Below are 15,108 nucleotides of genomic sequence, written 5' to 3'. Positions count from 1 at the left end.
GATCTGTCTTCAAGGAAAAGCCACTGGAAAATCAGGTAAGGAAGGGAAATTAATGTTTTGTTACACAGCACTAGCTTCATGTATGGCTGTTCTTACTGAACTAAAACCAGTTTTTTTGCAGTTTAGATTAGTAATATCCATAACAAATTTATCTAAGTGTACTGGAACAACACTCACTGGTAAAGGGATAACCATACATGGAAATAATAGGAGACGGACATTTAACAATAGTTTTTACCAGCAACACGTGGTATTAAGGCCTTCTCAGCATCAAAAAGGATAGAGAACCAAACCTGAAGAAGACTGCAGTTGTGACAAATAGGGATAATGAGTTGCTCAACACAAGTATTTCCATTTGAATTTCATTTTGCTTCTAGTTATATTTGATTTAAGACAGTAAGGAACTCAGTTTGCTGAAATAAAATCTTAAGTGCTTTAAGAGTCTATGGCTCTGTCAAAACTTCACATTTTGTAATGAAATATTTTTCAACAAAGTTTCTTTGAACACTCATTTTCTAGTCTCTGGGCGTTTCTTCATTTCTGTGTTTAATTTTATAAAGATCTCTTGCTTTAATTACTTTGAAATCATAATTTCAGACTGTAATGACTCAATGACTGAAATATTCTAAATTTTGGAGGTAGAGTATTGCACTGCAATTGCATCATGAATTTAAAAGCAGCTTTAACTTAATTCTGTAAAACCGTAATTGATTCTATGATTCTACAATTCTAATTGCTTACACGGGCAAATATACAGTCACAGATGCTTCAACATTTCATTCTTTCTGATGCATTTTCAACCCTACTTAATATTTGTATACCTATATGATTTAAGTTATGGGTTTGAGGCCACTGATGGAGACACCACTCAAGAAAAAGTGCATTCACTTTTTAAAATGACAAGCAATTCATCTTTTTTTTTTAAAAAAAAATTACTACACGTGTACTTTCAGAGATAATGTTCATAAACAGAAAGCTCTAGAAAATTTAGACATCATTTATGTCTAGCTATAGTTCTGAGGTCCTACCAACATTTTCCCTTATGTTCCCACCTTCCTGAATAGAAATGGAGCTGTTTGAAGAGTTACTTATTTTAGTTCATCTCCAAAGATAACATCACCAGGAGCAGGTTCCTCCCGTACAGGAGTGAGGTTTAAATGGAAGACATTACCAAACCACCTTCCTCACCTTGGAACGGCGACGGAGAGGACTGGGCCATATGGATGTGCTCTTCGTTGATCAGGTAGATTGGCTGGTGCTGAGCAATCTCCACACTGGTGCACACATTGCTTTCCCCATGAAGAAAGAATGTGAAGGCACACGACAAATGCTCACTGGAGATGGGGGGAGACAAAAGAGAAAGGAATTTATTAACACGTTAGTGAACTCACAGGAGTTAGTGATTTCATAGCCTTAAGAAGCTAAAATACACCCTTGTCACTTATGGCCACTGAGTACAAGTTCATCAACTGATTGACAACCAGGTACAACAGCAGCACCTGCTGCTAAACAACTATTTAACTGCACTAGCACCTATCTCAAAGATTTGTTTCCCTGCTTGCTTCAATTAGTAAGATCATTACAATCAAAAGGGACTTTATCTAGAACTCCAGAGATAAAGAGCATTCAGAATGAAACAGCAATTCTTCAAAATCAACTCTGCAGCTGATTTGAGCTGAACAGAAATGGGAAAGGAACAGGAAAGGTTCCTGTTCAAACACTTTATGAGACCCTACTTTAAAGAAAATAAAAGCACATGAATATTACAAGAAGCTGACAATGGTCTAAGATGAACTGTGGCTTTGTCACTGATGATTAAACTTAATTTGAAGTGGATGGTATTTAAAACTTTCCCACTTTATTCTGCCTATAAAATAATCTCCCATATTGCTAACTATTTGCTGGAAAATCCCTTGCCACAAAGTCACAAAGAAACAAAACACTTTACATGCATTTTATTTATCATTTCAATCACCTACAAACTGACAAAGCTGAAGAGGCAGTTATGCAGTGACTTTTCAGCCCAGTAGAGCTGCACACAGTTTGCAAGCCGCTGCTGGCCTTGGCACTGGGTCGGCCATGATGCAGCCTGCATTAACTACCTTCACCAAAAAGAAACACAGCCAACTGTAGCAATTCCACTTGAGTATTTAAGACAACCAAGTGCTCAACTACTGTCAGTTATGTTTAAACAAAGGCACTGATGGTTTGGAACAGGAAGCTGTACTAATCTCACTAAATCTCCGAATGATTCCACGCATCATGTAGAACAAGATATTGCCCTGTACTGTAAGCCTCCAACACTGCCACAGAGAAACAGAAAATGGTCAGCTGAGAAAATCCAGAGAGAGAAGGTATATATTAAAGATTGGTGCTATCATTCTGCCCTCAGAAGTACTTTGTAGCAATCAATTAACACTATGAAATGAAAGGTTTTATTAGATTTCCATTTTCATGAGGGAAAGAAATTTCAGGTTGCTGTGCTCTGTCATCAGTGCTGTAGAAGTAAATTGCTCGTTAATTTACATGGCAAGTGGCAGGTGAAGAATAGAATGGCTTCAGGTGCTTCCGTCCATCTACCTTTCCTGTCCCATGTAAAAGGAAAAACAAAAATGAGAACGAATTGCGTGCATCCGTGACACAAACAAAAAAGAAGATCAACTACTTCATCAAAACCCATTTCTTCCTTGACATAGGACAAATATAAAGAAGATTCTAATAAATAAAAAGAGGATGAGAAATCTGGTCTAAGATCAAGCGGGGATAATCCCAGCAAAGAGTTCTGTGTGCAGCAGGTCAGCCTCTCTAAAGGAGAGAGGGCAAACCTGTCTGTTAAGTCGTCATTTTCAGCTCCTGTCTTTAGGATATTACACAGAAATCCTCCTGATTCTGCAAGCTTCCTGCAGTGTTGGACTGCAAAAGTCCTGCTTGTCTTCTACTGAGCAAAAGGAAAAGACCTTCTGGGACCACAGGAGACCCTGTCAAGTGGTCTGGTGTGAACAAATCATGTGCAAACCTGCACAAAATTCACAGCTAAACACAGACGCTGTCAGAAAACATCAAGAGCTTAAAAGACAAAAGATGTTGCAGAGAAGTTTCTGCATCCCAATCGCTTTGCCAGCAGAGATCAGCTAACACCAAAATTAATTGTTACGTTTAGAAAATTAAAGGGAAAAAAAAAAAAAAAAGGAGTATTAAGCCCATTTCAATTTCCTGAAAATATGACCCAAGAATAATGGCAATGATTGCGACCAGCACGAAATACTCAACCAGTGCAGGAGGACGAGCACCAGCCCCAGCCCCTCACAGCTCCATGCTGCAGGGAGCTCCCCGCTGTGCCCACCCCTCTGTGCCTTCCTGTGCCCCCCAGGCCCTCCCGCCTGCGGGCTGTGGGAGAATGCGCGGTTATGGGACAATGTGCTTCCTCTGGTGCTAGTGTCAAGGCTTTAAGCTCAGCTTTCAAGACCAAAAATAATAATGATCAAGGCCTGGGGACTTCCTTCATTCCTAATAAGCTTCTGGCAGATTCTGAGTAAAACATTTACTTTAGTAACGAATACAAATTTTATTTCAAGAAAACAGCGTCAGAGCACTCTGCGATGTCCTCCAGTCAGGAATGTGCGCTCCAGCCAGTGACGTTCCTGGCTTCAGTGCATCTCACACAATTCCTTAAATGCCAAGCTGCAGAAATCACTCCCTGCTGAGGATGTGAGACGCCGCCGAGCAGGATTCACACAAAGCTCACCAAGCTACACGGAGCCTTCGGGAGCAGCGGCAGCTCTCCAGATGCATTACACATCAGAGCTGCACGAGTGGCTCCAGAGCTCAGTGGGGCCTTACAACAGTGTGTTACCAAAGCCCTGCACTTGTGACAGAGCTGGCAGAGACACCCAGAAGCGGCTGAATGCGAGATGCAGATCAGACTGTTTCTGAAACTGGGCAGCAGTATGTTCAGACAGATATTTTATATTTTATTTAAATCTATTTCAACCATGTTCAAAACCCGAAGCCGACAGGCTTTTCAAAACCCACTCTACTATCTCAACAGATTTTTGAACTTACTCATTTCTGTACTTTTTCTTTCTTATCTCCCTGACATTCTACACATCAGAAACCACCAGAGGCACATGAGATGGCTTCCCAGCATTCCCCACTCTATGAAGCCCGCTGGGCCCCACAGCAAGCACAGTAACAAACACACCATGAAATCTGAACCGCAGCACTAAACATGTTCTGTGCGTGAATTAACGGTGACAGAAGGACCGTGACCAGCTTTAGAACCATTTGTGAGCCTGTGCTGCTGCCCAGATGAAAGGACGAACGGACGGTCTGCAAGCTGTGGCCACATGAGCAGCCTGCCCAAGGCCCCGATCCCACCCCCAGCACAGGTTCCAAAACAAAAAGCTGAGGACGACTTAAGCACCTAATAGATTAAAAAGAAAACAGTTGGAAGTATTTAAACTTATTTAAGCCCTGGGCATAGCGTGAAGTCAAAATGCTTAGTGACATACCCATGAGCTTAGCGTGATGTACACCTTGGCTGGATCCATTCAGCTGGATCCATTCAGCTAACTACCACTGAGGGTGTGAGGTGTGATTCCTTCTGGCTTTGTTCAGGCACACAGTCAGTGCCACCGCAGACAGTGGTCGTTGCAGTAGTCTTCTACCACAAAATTTAGATACAGGTTTTCGTGAGACCTATGTTTTTTATCTTGCCTTTGTAACAATTAAACACATCTTAAAGCAATGCCAATAGTGCCTGTGTTACCCTACGCAGGATCTGCCATCTCACTGCAGAAACCTCTCCCTCCTTTACAGGTGACTGACAGCCGCCACAGTCACAGTGTCCCATTCCCAAACAGAGCACTTGATGTTATTTCCAGCCAGAGCTGCATTTAGACCAAGCTCTAAAAATGCTGAGCACTGCAGCCTGGAGCCAGCAAATTCTTGAGCACACACTTTAAGGACTATTTCCAATATATTTACTGAGGGAGAGACTTACTTCCTAAAATTAAAATCATCAGTTAAATAAGAGGCTTCTATTAATAGAAATACAAAGAAAAAATACCACACCCCAGTTCCACAGTGACAATGATTCCATGTCAGTTCATTTAATTGTACTCGGAATCTGCTCTCTGTGTTCAGTTTCTAACGTTAAAGAGCAAGGAAGTTGATAAGGCCCCGAACAGAAACAGCAATGCCATATAATCTTTTGTAACACAAGCAAACGCCTGTGCTCCTCTCCTAAGTGTTATCAACTCTTCTGTTGTTTTTTTCCCCCACTTTGCCATACAAAGCAAACAAGACACATAACACAGAAAATGCTTTCAATAAAGAGCATTTGCATGAATCAGACCTTCAGTCTGGCACCCTTCAGTCTGGCACTTCATCACCTGCAACTGACAACAACCGTCTTTCAGGTTATTTCCACTGGGCCTTCATTACCTTAAATAACCTCCGAGATAGCCAGAAAGGTATCTAAGTTGCTTGTTCATGTAATATTTAGGAACTCCCACAATCTTTCTGAGCACCAATCCCTAGGTTACTATAAAGGACTTAAAGGGAAATACATGAAGTTAAATTTATGTGCATATAAAAATCAGACAAGGACTATGAAAACATGACCAGTTTTAAACTACACAGTGTTGGCAGAGAAAGAACATCTGACGGATTTATTGTCTTACTTTCCTCTAGGTTGTAGGTTTATATAAATACCCGATGGAAGCTCAGCTGGTCTGCATTCAAACTTTAAAGAGCTTCTTTCCATACAATTAATCACAATGAAGAAAATGCTAAAGAATTTCATTTCGTAACTGAGTTCTGAATGCATGTGTACATGAGGAACAGATCAAGCACTCAGACAAATATTATTATCTCTCACTCTAAATTAAGACTGTATGTACTACTTGTTCCAAAATGCTCTTGTTACCAGTACGGTTCTTGAAATTGTTGTTCATCATCATAAATGTAACCTCAGACTTTGGTACGCTTTTGCTTTCTTGGAGCACACCTAAAACTTTCCCTTCCCAGAACAGCCACCAGCACGCTGAGCTTGAGTTCCTTCCACAATGCCAGCAACCTCCTGGTTCTCTCCTTTCATTTGTAAGAAATAATTAAAAACACTGTCTGTGTATAATTAATTATTTTTATGAAGAATAATCTCCATTGCTTTTCCAGCACCCCTCAAAATCACAGTTACCCCAGAATAGCTTTATAATAAAGTCTGATCTTGGGAAGAGGCAGTGGTAAGCCCCACACAGTAGGAAAATATGCCATCACAATCAGACTAATCACTTGCTTGAGGTGGACTATAAAAAAAGGAGGGCATGAACATACTCTGCAGTAATGTGCAGCACAGCGGGGAGAACACAATGCCATTGGCTGCTTCGGATCTGTCTCAAGCAGTAGGACAGCTCTTGGTGGGTCACAGGGCAGGAGACAGCAGCACCCTGACACACTACAGCCTGCAACACCCACCAGCAGACAGCAGGAAGCTGATGTTACCCACACCAAGGGGCTGGAAACAGCCCTAGGGCTGGGGCCGCCCCAGAACCCCTCCTGCTGCCATCAGGGTGGGTGACTGTGGGCCAGTGCTTGGGACCGCCACCTGGCTGCTCCAGCATGGGAGAGAGGCAGAGCATTCACGTGGCATTCCTCATGCTCACAACCAACCCATGACACGCTCTGCCTACCAGTTAGACTGTGAATGTTGCCCACCTGAAATAAGATCAAGTACATTAATCAGAAATACAGCTTGAGTAGTTTGCAACATACGAACATTTAAGAAACCTGGTATAATTAGCACCAGTTTTTTGCAGAAATCACAACCAAACCAGAATGGAAAGCACTCCTAGCCATGAGATGAGCAGAGTTTCAGGACACAGCACCTCCCAGCAAGTGGCTGGCAGCACAGGGCCTCTGCACCAGGCACAATGCTCACACAGCTGCTGCATGCCATGGCCTCAGCTACTGCTCAGCTGCAGCCCTCGGCCTGCACTGTGATCTCCTGGAAGAAAGGAAACTGACGTTGGGAGGATGCACAGGGAAAACAATGTACATGTCTGTAGCTGTTTCAGCTGCTTCTGCCCAAAGTCACAAGTTTTCAAATTGCAAAGGATAAGAACGCGGGAGGCCAAGCTGCAGATCGGGTCATGCTGCTTCAGCAGCTGCTCTCTCTCTGCTTTCTCTCTGGAGCCAGGAGGAGCATACAGAGAACTGCACTTCCCAGAACTGCCCAGGCGTTCCCACGATCAGACTTTAGACATCAATATGTTGTCTCACACGTTCTGTTGGAATTTTTTTTAATGCCTGAGATATATTTAATGTTTGTATTACAGATTTACTATCTCATCACCTCCTCTATTATCACCAACACCTCTCACCAAGGCTCACACCCCTCACTCTCCATCCTCATCCTCTCACCAGCCCCTGCTCCCCCCCCACAACACGTGGGGGTACACAGGGATCTGCAGTTTGTACTCTGAATGACAACATCAATCTGCAGCACGACAAGGCTACGGCAGTACGAGCACTGGTCCACACCAGGGGAACTGCTGCACATCCCATTAGCCAACACTTGGAGGAGTAATTATACTGTAGTCTTTATGTACAAGACGTACTTCAAGTCTTTGCTGGAGGAAAGGTCATGTCCAACGCACGTAACCTTTTCTATACACAGCATAAACCACTCTGTACTCTCCACACTGGCTGGCTATGAAGTCTGAGATTAAGACAGTCCCATTCTTTCTTTTTTCTATGACCTAAATAAAGATGGACTGGGCTACGCACAGAGCAGCGCTTCTGTGTTGTATGAACACTGCACTGGGATGCTACAGCTGCTGAGGAGGGAAGTTTTCACCCTTTCGGACAGAAAATCACCAGGCTTTTGCCACACAAATTCTGCATGGAGGCATGTGTTCTGCAGTAACAGCCACAATAGTTCTCCCTTCAAACTACACAAACAGAAATAGGCAAATTTTTACAATGCGTTAAAACAGTTTAGCATTTAGCTTGCTGATTATGAATGGTTTCACCTCTCTAGGTAGCACGCCCAGCCCTCTGCACTGGGGCCATGCACAGCCAAAGTAGCAGTTACTCCTTTCATCCTCTGAAGGATGAAACAGCGTAATACACGAACACTTGTGCCATGTACACAGGAATATGGGGCAACAACAGGTGGCAAGAGAAGGCAAGGGAAGGCAGGTCAGTGCACCCGCTGACACAGACACCAACCTGTTTGAAGTCAGAGAAACAGTTTCACTATAGCTAAATACTGATATTTTAATTAAATCCAGTTTTCATTAAATCTAATACGTACCAGATAAAAATGACAAAGCAGATCTCTCTTGTATGTGACAAAATAAAATTTCTGGAGTGAGATCACAAATAACGTTCTTCTCCTTGCAGGGGGTCAGTGGTGGAGGGAGCAGTCACAGTTCCCAAAAAGCACAGTGTAATCTTGAGGCACTGGTGACTACTGAGTACATTTTGTTTTTGTGTGTGTTGCTGTTCAGAATAGGGCCGACTTAGAACTACAACTATTTTCAAGTATTTAATATTGCAGTATCAGAAAATGATCCTGTTAGTTATCCCATTCAATATGAATACCAATTCATAGTGACCAACTTTGCCACTTTTTAAGATGGTGTAACTGCATCTGTGGACAAGGGAAGGACAAGGGAACAGCCACTGATGTCATCTCTCTGGGCTTCAGTAAGGTACCCCATGACATCCTTCTCTCCAAATTGGAAAGACATGGATTTGATGGGTGTACTGTTCCATGGATGAGGAACTGGTTGTGAGACTGCACCTAGGGAGGGGTGGTCAATGGCTCCATGTCTCACTAAGGCAGTGAGGCACTGGCACAGGCTGCCCAGGGAGGTGGTGGGTGCCCCATCCTTGGAGACACCCAAGGTCAGGCTGGACGGGGCTCTGAGCACCTACTGAGCTGTAGGTGTCCCTGTGCATTGCAGGGGAGTTGGACTAGATGACCTTTAAGGGTCTCTTCCAACTCAAACAGTTCTATGATTCTGCAATGAGACCTGGGATCCTGCTGATTTGGGAAATACAGTTGTTGTGACCATACTTCTATTGCAAGAAAGAGCACAGTCTTTACAGCAAAATCCAAAACTATCATAAGAAAAAAAAAGAACCATCAAGGTGATTAAAGAGATATCCACGTTGATGCTCATTTTCACTGGAGATTCTAAACTTCCTTAGGAAAAAATGAGCACACCCTTAACAACGTCAGGAATTTGCTCCTAACTGTACCACTCTTAGCAGGTATTTTGAAAACAAAAGCACAGTTGTTAATAACTACAAAATGAACTATGTTAACCAGAGACTTGTCAGAATGGACACAATCTTTCTTGCCCTAGCATATTCAAAGAACAGTATCAGGAAAAACTGCATTTACAATTTCTAAAATCACTGCTGCCATGTCCTTCTGACCTGTCCCATTACCACCCCACCTTCCTCATGATTCAATGGATTTAGAGACAGCATGAAAAAGATTCCACTGGAAAATTCATTTCCACAAAAGATCTAACACTCCTCACAGTGGGAGTGCAGCTGGATGAGCGCCTATATATCCAAAGTGACGCACAGCCTGAGTAAGTTACATGTTAGGTTACCTGTAACTCAAAAAAGCAATCTGTGCTGGACTCCAGGCATTTCATCTGATAGAGGCAGGCGTAAAATCACCTCTGAACTGTTAGGAGCAGTTCTGCTCTGCAGACCAGGACTGAAATCCTTCTGAGTATTAATAACCTAAAATCAAGAACAAGCCTGACTAATGCTGATGGAGACCGGCCAACCAACTGCTCCGTTCTTTTTCAGCCTACGGCATAAACTGACCTTTTCTCAACAGCTCAGTACTGCAAAGTTTAAACCTTGGATCTCCCTAAATTACACTTTCCTTGGTAATTTTATCGCAGATCACGCAGCTCTCAATCACCTGGTCTCGCCAAGCGAGCGGCATCAGAATCACCGACCAGCACATTTGTAATGGGATTCACTGGGGGGTCCCAGAGCCACAGGGAGGCTGAAGCCTTGGTAAGAGGCAGCTTGGTAAGAGGTGCTGCTAACAGCCATACAGAAGCAGTATCCTTCCCCTCCACAGCGGCCTCACGCTGCCCTAGGACTAGCAGCGGCCCTCCTGCTCCTAGGAAGAAAAGGCAACGGAACTGGGGAGAGTCTGACACCTGGTCCATGGCAGGCACCAGCACATCGTGGGCACGTCTGTAGGGTCTGGATGACGGAAGTAAGAAGGCTCTCATCAAATCAGGTCAGCAGTTTTCCATATTGCACTCTAAATGCACAAGCTGTATGTCAAGTCCAGTCAGTGGTCTAATCACAAGCTGCCACTAAATGAAAAGAATATTTAACAAACACAGGTACATGAGAGTATCAAACCACGCTTACATTAGGAACTTCACTTTCATATATTAAGTGTATTAAGGAGTATTACTGCTACTCTGGGGGTAAAGCCCAGGGTTACTACTGGACCCCTGGTATCAGGTGGCAATTCAAAGTCACATCAGAAAATTCCGTTTTTTTTTCTCTTTTTTGATTAAACACATCTTGGCTGCACAGATTCACTCCACAGCACATGCACATCTGCCACCACATCTTTGCTCTGTATTCCACAAGATTCACGTTTCTGAAATACTCTTTATCATATGGGACAATACAGAATATCTTCCAAAAGAAAAAAGTAAAAAGAAACCAACACGAAAAGACACTCAAATTATATCTTAATAGTTATGTCAAAGTTTGCTCTGAAAGCTACAAATTTCACGTGTTCAACTTTCATCTCAACAGCAATTTGCTAAAAAATGATCACTCACAATGCCTCTGCAATGGGAAAGAATACTGTGATGCAGATAAACACTACTGTATGTATTTTGGGGGCTACTGTATTACCATCACAGAATGGTTCGGGTTGGAAGATCACCTAGTTCCAACCCCCTGCTATAGGCAGGGACACCTCCCTCTAGACCAGGCTGCTCACAGCCCCATCCAGCCTGGCCTGTATGCAAAGACTGAAATCCCACATCATCTTTTGTACCAATACGTGACCTTCTTTATACAAGTAACAGTTCTTCGTTTCCCAGTACCCAAGAAAACATTTCTCAGTGTGGGAACACCCAGAAACTGGCACAGTGCTGTTCAGACAAGGCTACAGAGACAAAAAAAAAAAAAAAAAAGAACAAAACCAGCTGTCAACCACTCCAGAAAAAACCTAAGCAGAACGCACACTGAGTACAAGGCAGTAACGCCCCAACAGCAGGTGATTCTCAGCTTGCTGACAGAATCATAGAATCATAGAATTAGCTAGGTTGGAAAAGACCTACAAGATCATCCAGTCCAACCATCCACCTACCACCAATAACCCCACCAGACCGTGATAGCACGAGGGCAAAGCGAAGCAGGCTGAAGGCACTGCCTCTTTGCACTTGCTCCTTGCAGCACGTGTTTCAAGAGACAGACGTGTCCAGTGCAAATGTACTGTCTTCTGTATCTTCAAAGATAAGATTGTTATACATAAATCCTAAAAGTGGGCCTCAAAATAATGAAATCTGAGATCTCATAAAAGAAGACAAATGTTCCTAATAATAATGGAAACTAATTTTCTAAAAAGCGTGCACTCTTCTTTGTCATTGCTTTTGGACTAATTTAAGCAGCACTGGCACAGTAATATCAATCCACAGTATTTTACAAGCTAATAGACACTACAATTAATTTGCTGTATCTCAATTTAAATTACTTTTTCAATCAGTCACAGACACGCTCTCCAGACACGCGCACAGGCTCTGCCCCCAGTGAAGACAGCAGAGCCCAGAAATGCAGCACATCTTGATGTCTGAGTTACAGCAACACAAACACAGCATCAGACACCGCTGCCCCTTGCAGCAAGGCTCCTGAGCAGATGCTTATTTTTGCTGTCTGCTAATGTAGGTTAATGCACCCTTCCTGCCTTCACCCCCATGAAAGCTGAATGCTATTATCCAAAGTAGCATTATATTAGATTAAGGCCATTCAGAAAGGATATTCCTGAGCAAATACGGCAAACTGGAAGGGAAAGAAGGGACGTAAGCCCGTACTTGGTTGTCAATAAGTTCATCGAAGATGGAATTACATTTATCAGTCTCATTGACACAAAGTACATCAAACAAGGCTACTGGGTTCCTTCAACACAAAAAAATTAGGAAAAAACGTAACTCTTAAAATCTAATAATTACCAATGCACTTTTGATTTTTCATTTCAAAGTCACTTCCAGCAAGCAGCTGAAGTAAATAAATTGCATAATCACTTTTGTGCCAGATTCACACATAAACAAAACCAACAACAAAGTCACCTGCGATCAAATCCGTGCACCCACGTCCAAGGGCCGGCTGCTGCTGCTCTTGCACCAGGGGAACCTGGCACCGAGCTCCCCGCCGGAGCTGCCCTGCTCCCCGCACACAGCACGGTTTGCTCCAGAACAACTCTGAGCAATTTAGCAGTGACAACTGGAAACAGGATTTGCAAACATGGGAAGACACGACTCCCCTCTACACTGGTTTCTCTCCCTAAACAAATCTGCTGATACCTTTACACAATTACAAAGCTACGACACTAAGCCTGCATTTAAATTACAGAGCATGAAGCAATATGAAACTTGACAGAAAGATTTAATATTCCTAGGACTTGCAGCTAACCTCTTAAATTTCACCAGAGGACAGCACTGCTGTAAAATGAATGCCTTTTTTGTCCCCTAACAAGGAACAAAAAAATCCAACTACACCCTGACTAAATTGAGCCGACAAAAAAAAATCCCCAGCAAAGTACTTAAATCCCTGCACACTTCTTAGCACACCTCAGTCAAGGACCAAGGAGTTCAGTGCTTTATTGAAGAAGGATGCGATGTCCTTCGCACTGCTGCTGAAGAGCACAAGGCTTAAAGAGCTGCACGAAACAGGGCCAAAGTCTGGGGAGGGCTGAACCCCGCTCCTTTCCCAACACGGCTTCAGAGAAATTGATCATCCTTTGCTGTGTTATCTGTAGAAGAGGCTGCATGGGCTGTAAATATCTACTGATATACATGAAGCTCAATGCTGTAAGCCTGCTACCAGCTGTCCTTTGAGAAGATGGTTGCGGAAAATTATTTCACATGCAACCATTATGCAGCATGATCGCAATTCATGGAATAAATTTTATGATCCAAAACCGTATTAAACAACATGTAGAAAATACTAAAACCATGAAAAATGCATTAATTTGTTCATTGCCACGCATTTGTGATCTTTCCACTTTCAGAGTACATTTTAATTGACTAGTTTAGAGACCAATTAATCCCTTTATATTTAAGTCAATCACTGAATCCTCTCCAAATAATTTAGCTTCTCCATGCTCTCTCCCACTTGATGTCCCTGGGGAGTGAATGCAGTTGAAACAGGTGGCACACAAATCATGCCTCGCAATAGAGAAAGAACCGCATCAACGGGGATACGAAGCATTAAAAATAAAGCCTTGCAATTTAGTCAGCCGTATTCCCTGCCTGTTTTCTGCCTCTCCCACTCACAATCAAACCCCTCATTTTTTCTTTCTTAAGTGACAATTTCATTAGTTCTAGTGTTTTTCTCTGTGGCACCTGATCTTCCCCTATCTTGTATACATTTAAACTAATGCTAAATTGGCTTGAATTATCTCCAGAAGGTAAAACCTTGCTTACCATCTCATTTCTTGACTTAAAATCCCCCAAATTTCAAGTGCTTTAATAACCACCTTCCTTCTAGGTTTACTCTTCCATAATCAGTATTGCTTTTCTTCTTGCCAAGCATACACACCCCTAGCTTAACAAAATTAGTCCCATCACATCACTTCATGGCGCTTCACAAACACCACAACTTCTTAGGAGATACTTGAAAATTATTTGGTATTGAAGAGAGGAAGAGTTCTATCTGCCATCCAAGGACATCATTACTCAGGTAGCAGAGTTAGCAGACATCACCCGTATCTTGTAAGCTGGTTTTGGAGAGGATAAAAAATAAACATATGGTTTTCTGCCTATTAAAATGACACAAAATCTCACTCATATTAGAACCGGACAGGACATTGGCTTTCCCTGAATATAACACATCAAATGGTAACAGAATGAACATGGGATTTCTCAGCTATACCAATGAAGTACATTTGAAAATGGGTCACAGTGTTCACCACTGCTACCAGCTGCCGAGGCAAGCAAAGACTCTGCAAAGGATAAATATTTCAAATAAACTGTAGTTAAAAACACCCCCTAGCAGTACACGAAGCTCAAACGAACAGAACTTAAACAGATGAAAGGTATCATCTCTGTACAGCAGTCTGAGACTTATAACATTTTTAACAGTTACACAGAGGTGTGATAAACAGATCATCTGGCAATTGTTCTAAGAACACAACTCAAGAAAATAACGCGAAAAGGAAAAATTGCTGTTCTGTTGTATTAACTGCGACACTCGTTCTCTGTTGCACCGGGTAATCTCATAATGCCAATTACTTCCCCCTTCGTTTCTTCCTTGTATGAAGAACAAGTTTCTGTGTGAAACTTCTACTGAAAAGAAAAAACAACCAGCACAGCCACACAAAAACTTCTGTGGTGAGAGGTATTTCATATAAATGCCAGGCATAGCAGCTACGGGCCTTACAAGGAGGGAGGTGTGGCTAGAGCTGCAGACTGTGCTTAACCAAAGCAGGGCTCTGGTGGGCAGCACTGTGAAGCCGTGACCGCAGAGGAGCCCCTATCATTTATTGACCCTCAGCCTCCAGCTCGTAAGCAGCATGCATAGAGAAAAGATGGAGTTTGCCCTGATCTCCAAACCAGCCTCAGGTAGCACCCTGAAAGGAAATCCAAATGGAAAAGCTGACCTCCTCACGCTGGATGTGTGTGCTATTGGAAGGAAAGCAGCTATACTGACTCAGACCTATGTAACACTTAGATTGCACAAAGTTCATGAAAGCTTTCTGAAAACCCCAAAGACTTCATTATTTCCAACAAGCCACTGAAATTTGGCAAGACTTTCTCAAGGTCAAAACATTCACTTTGTGCATTCAATTAAATACTGCTGAATTTTGACTGAATTACA

At 42.7% G+C, this 15,108-nt stretch overlaps 1 protein-coding gene across 3 annotated transcripts in view; it reads right to left on the bottom strand.

Moving 5' to 3' along the window:
* The window catches only part of MED13L (mediator complex subunit 13 like), a 183,459-nt gene that overhangs the window by 50,272 nt on the left and 118,079 nt on the right, over positions 1–15,108 (bottom strand). For all 3 annotated transcript variants that reach the window (XM_021413374.1, XM_021413372.1, XM_021413373.1), the window contains one exon: positions 1,189–1,334. In XM_021413374.1, coding sequence (XP_021269049.1) covers positions 1,189–1,334 — 146 coding nt within the window. The remainder of the gene's footprint in view (positions 1–1,188; positions 1,335–15,108) is intronic.

Source organism: Numida meleagris, chromosome 14 (assembly GCF_002078875.1).
Source record: "Numida meleagris isolate 19003 breed g44 Domestic line chromosome 14, NumMel1.0, whole genome shotgun sequence".
Taxonomy (NCBI): domain Eukaryota; kingdom Metazoa; phylum Chordata; class Aves; order Galliformes; family Numididae; genus Numida; species Numida meleagris.
Note: the sequence above shows the minus strand (reverse complement) of the source record. Positions and strands in the feature narration are given on the sequence as shown.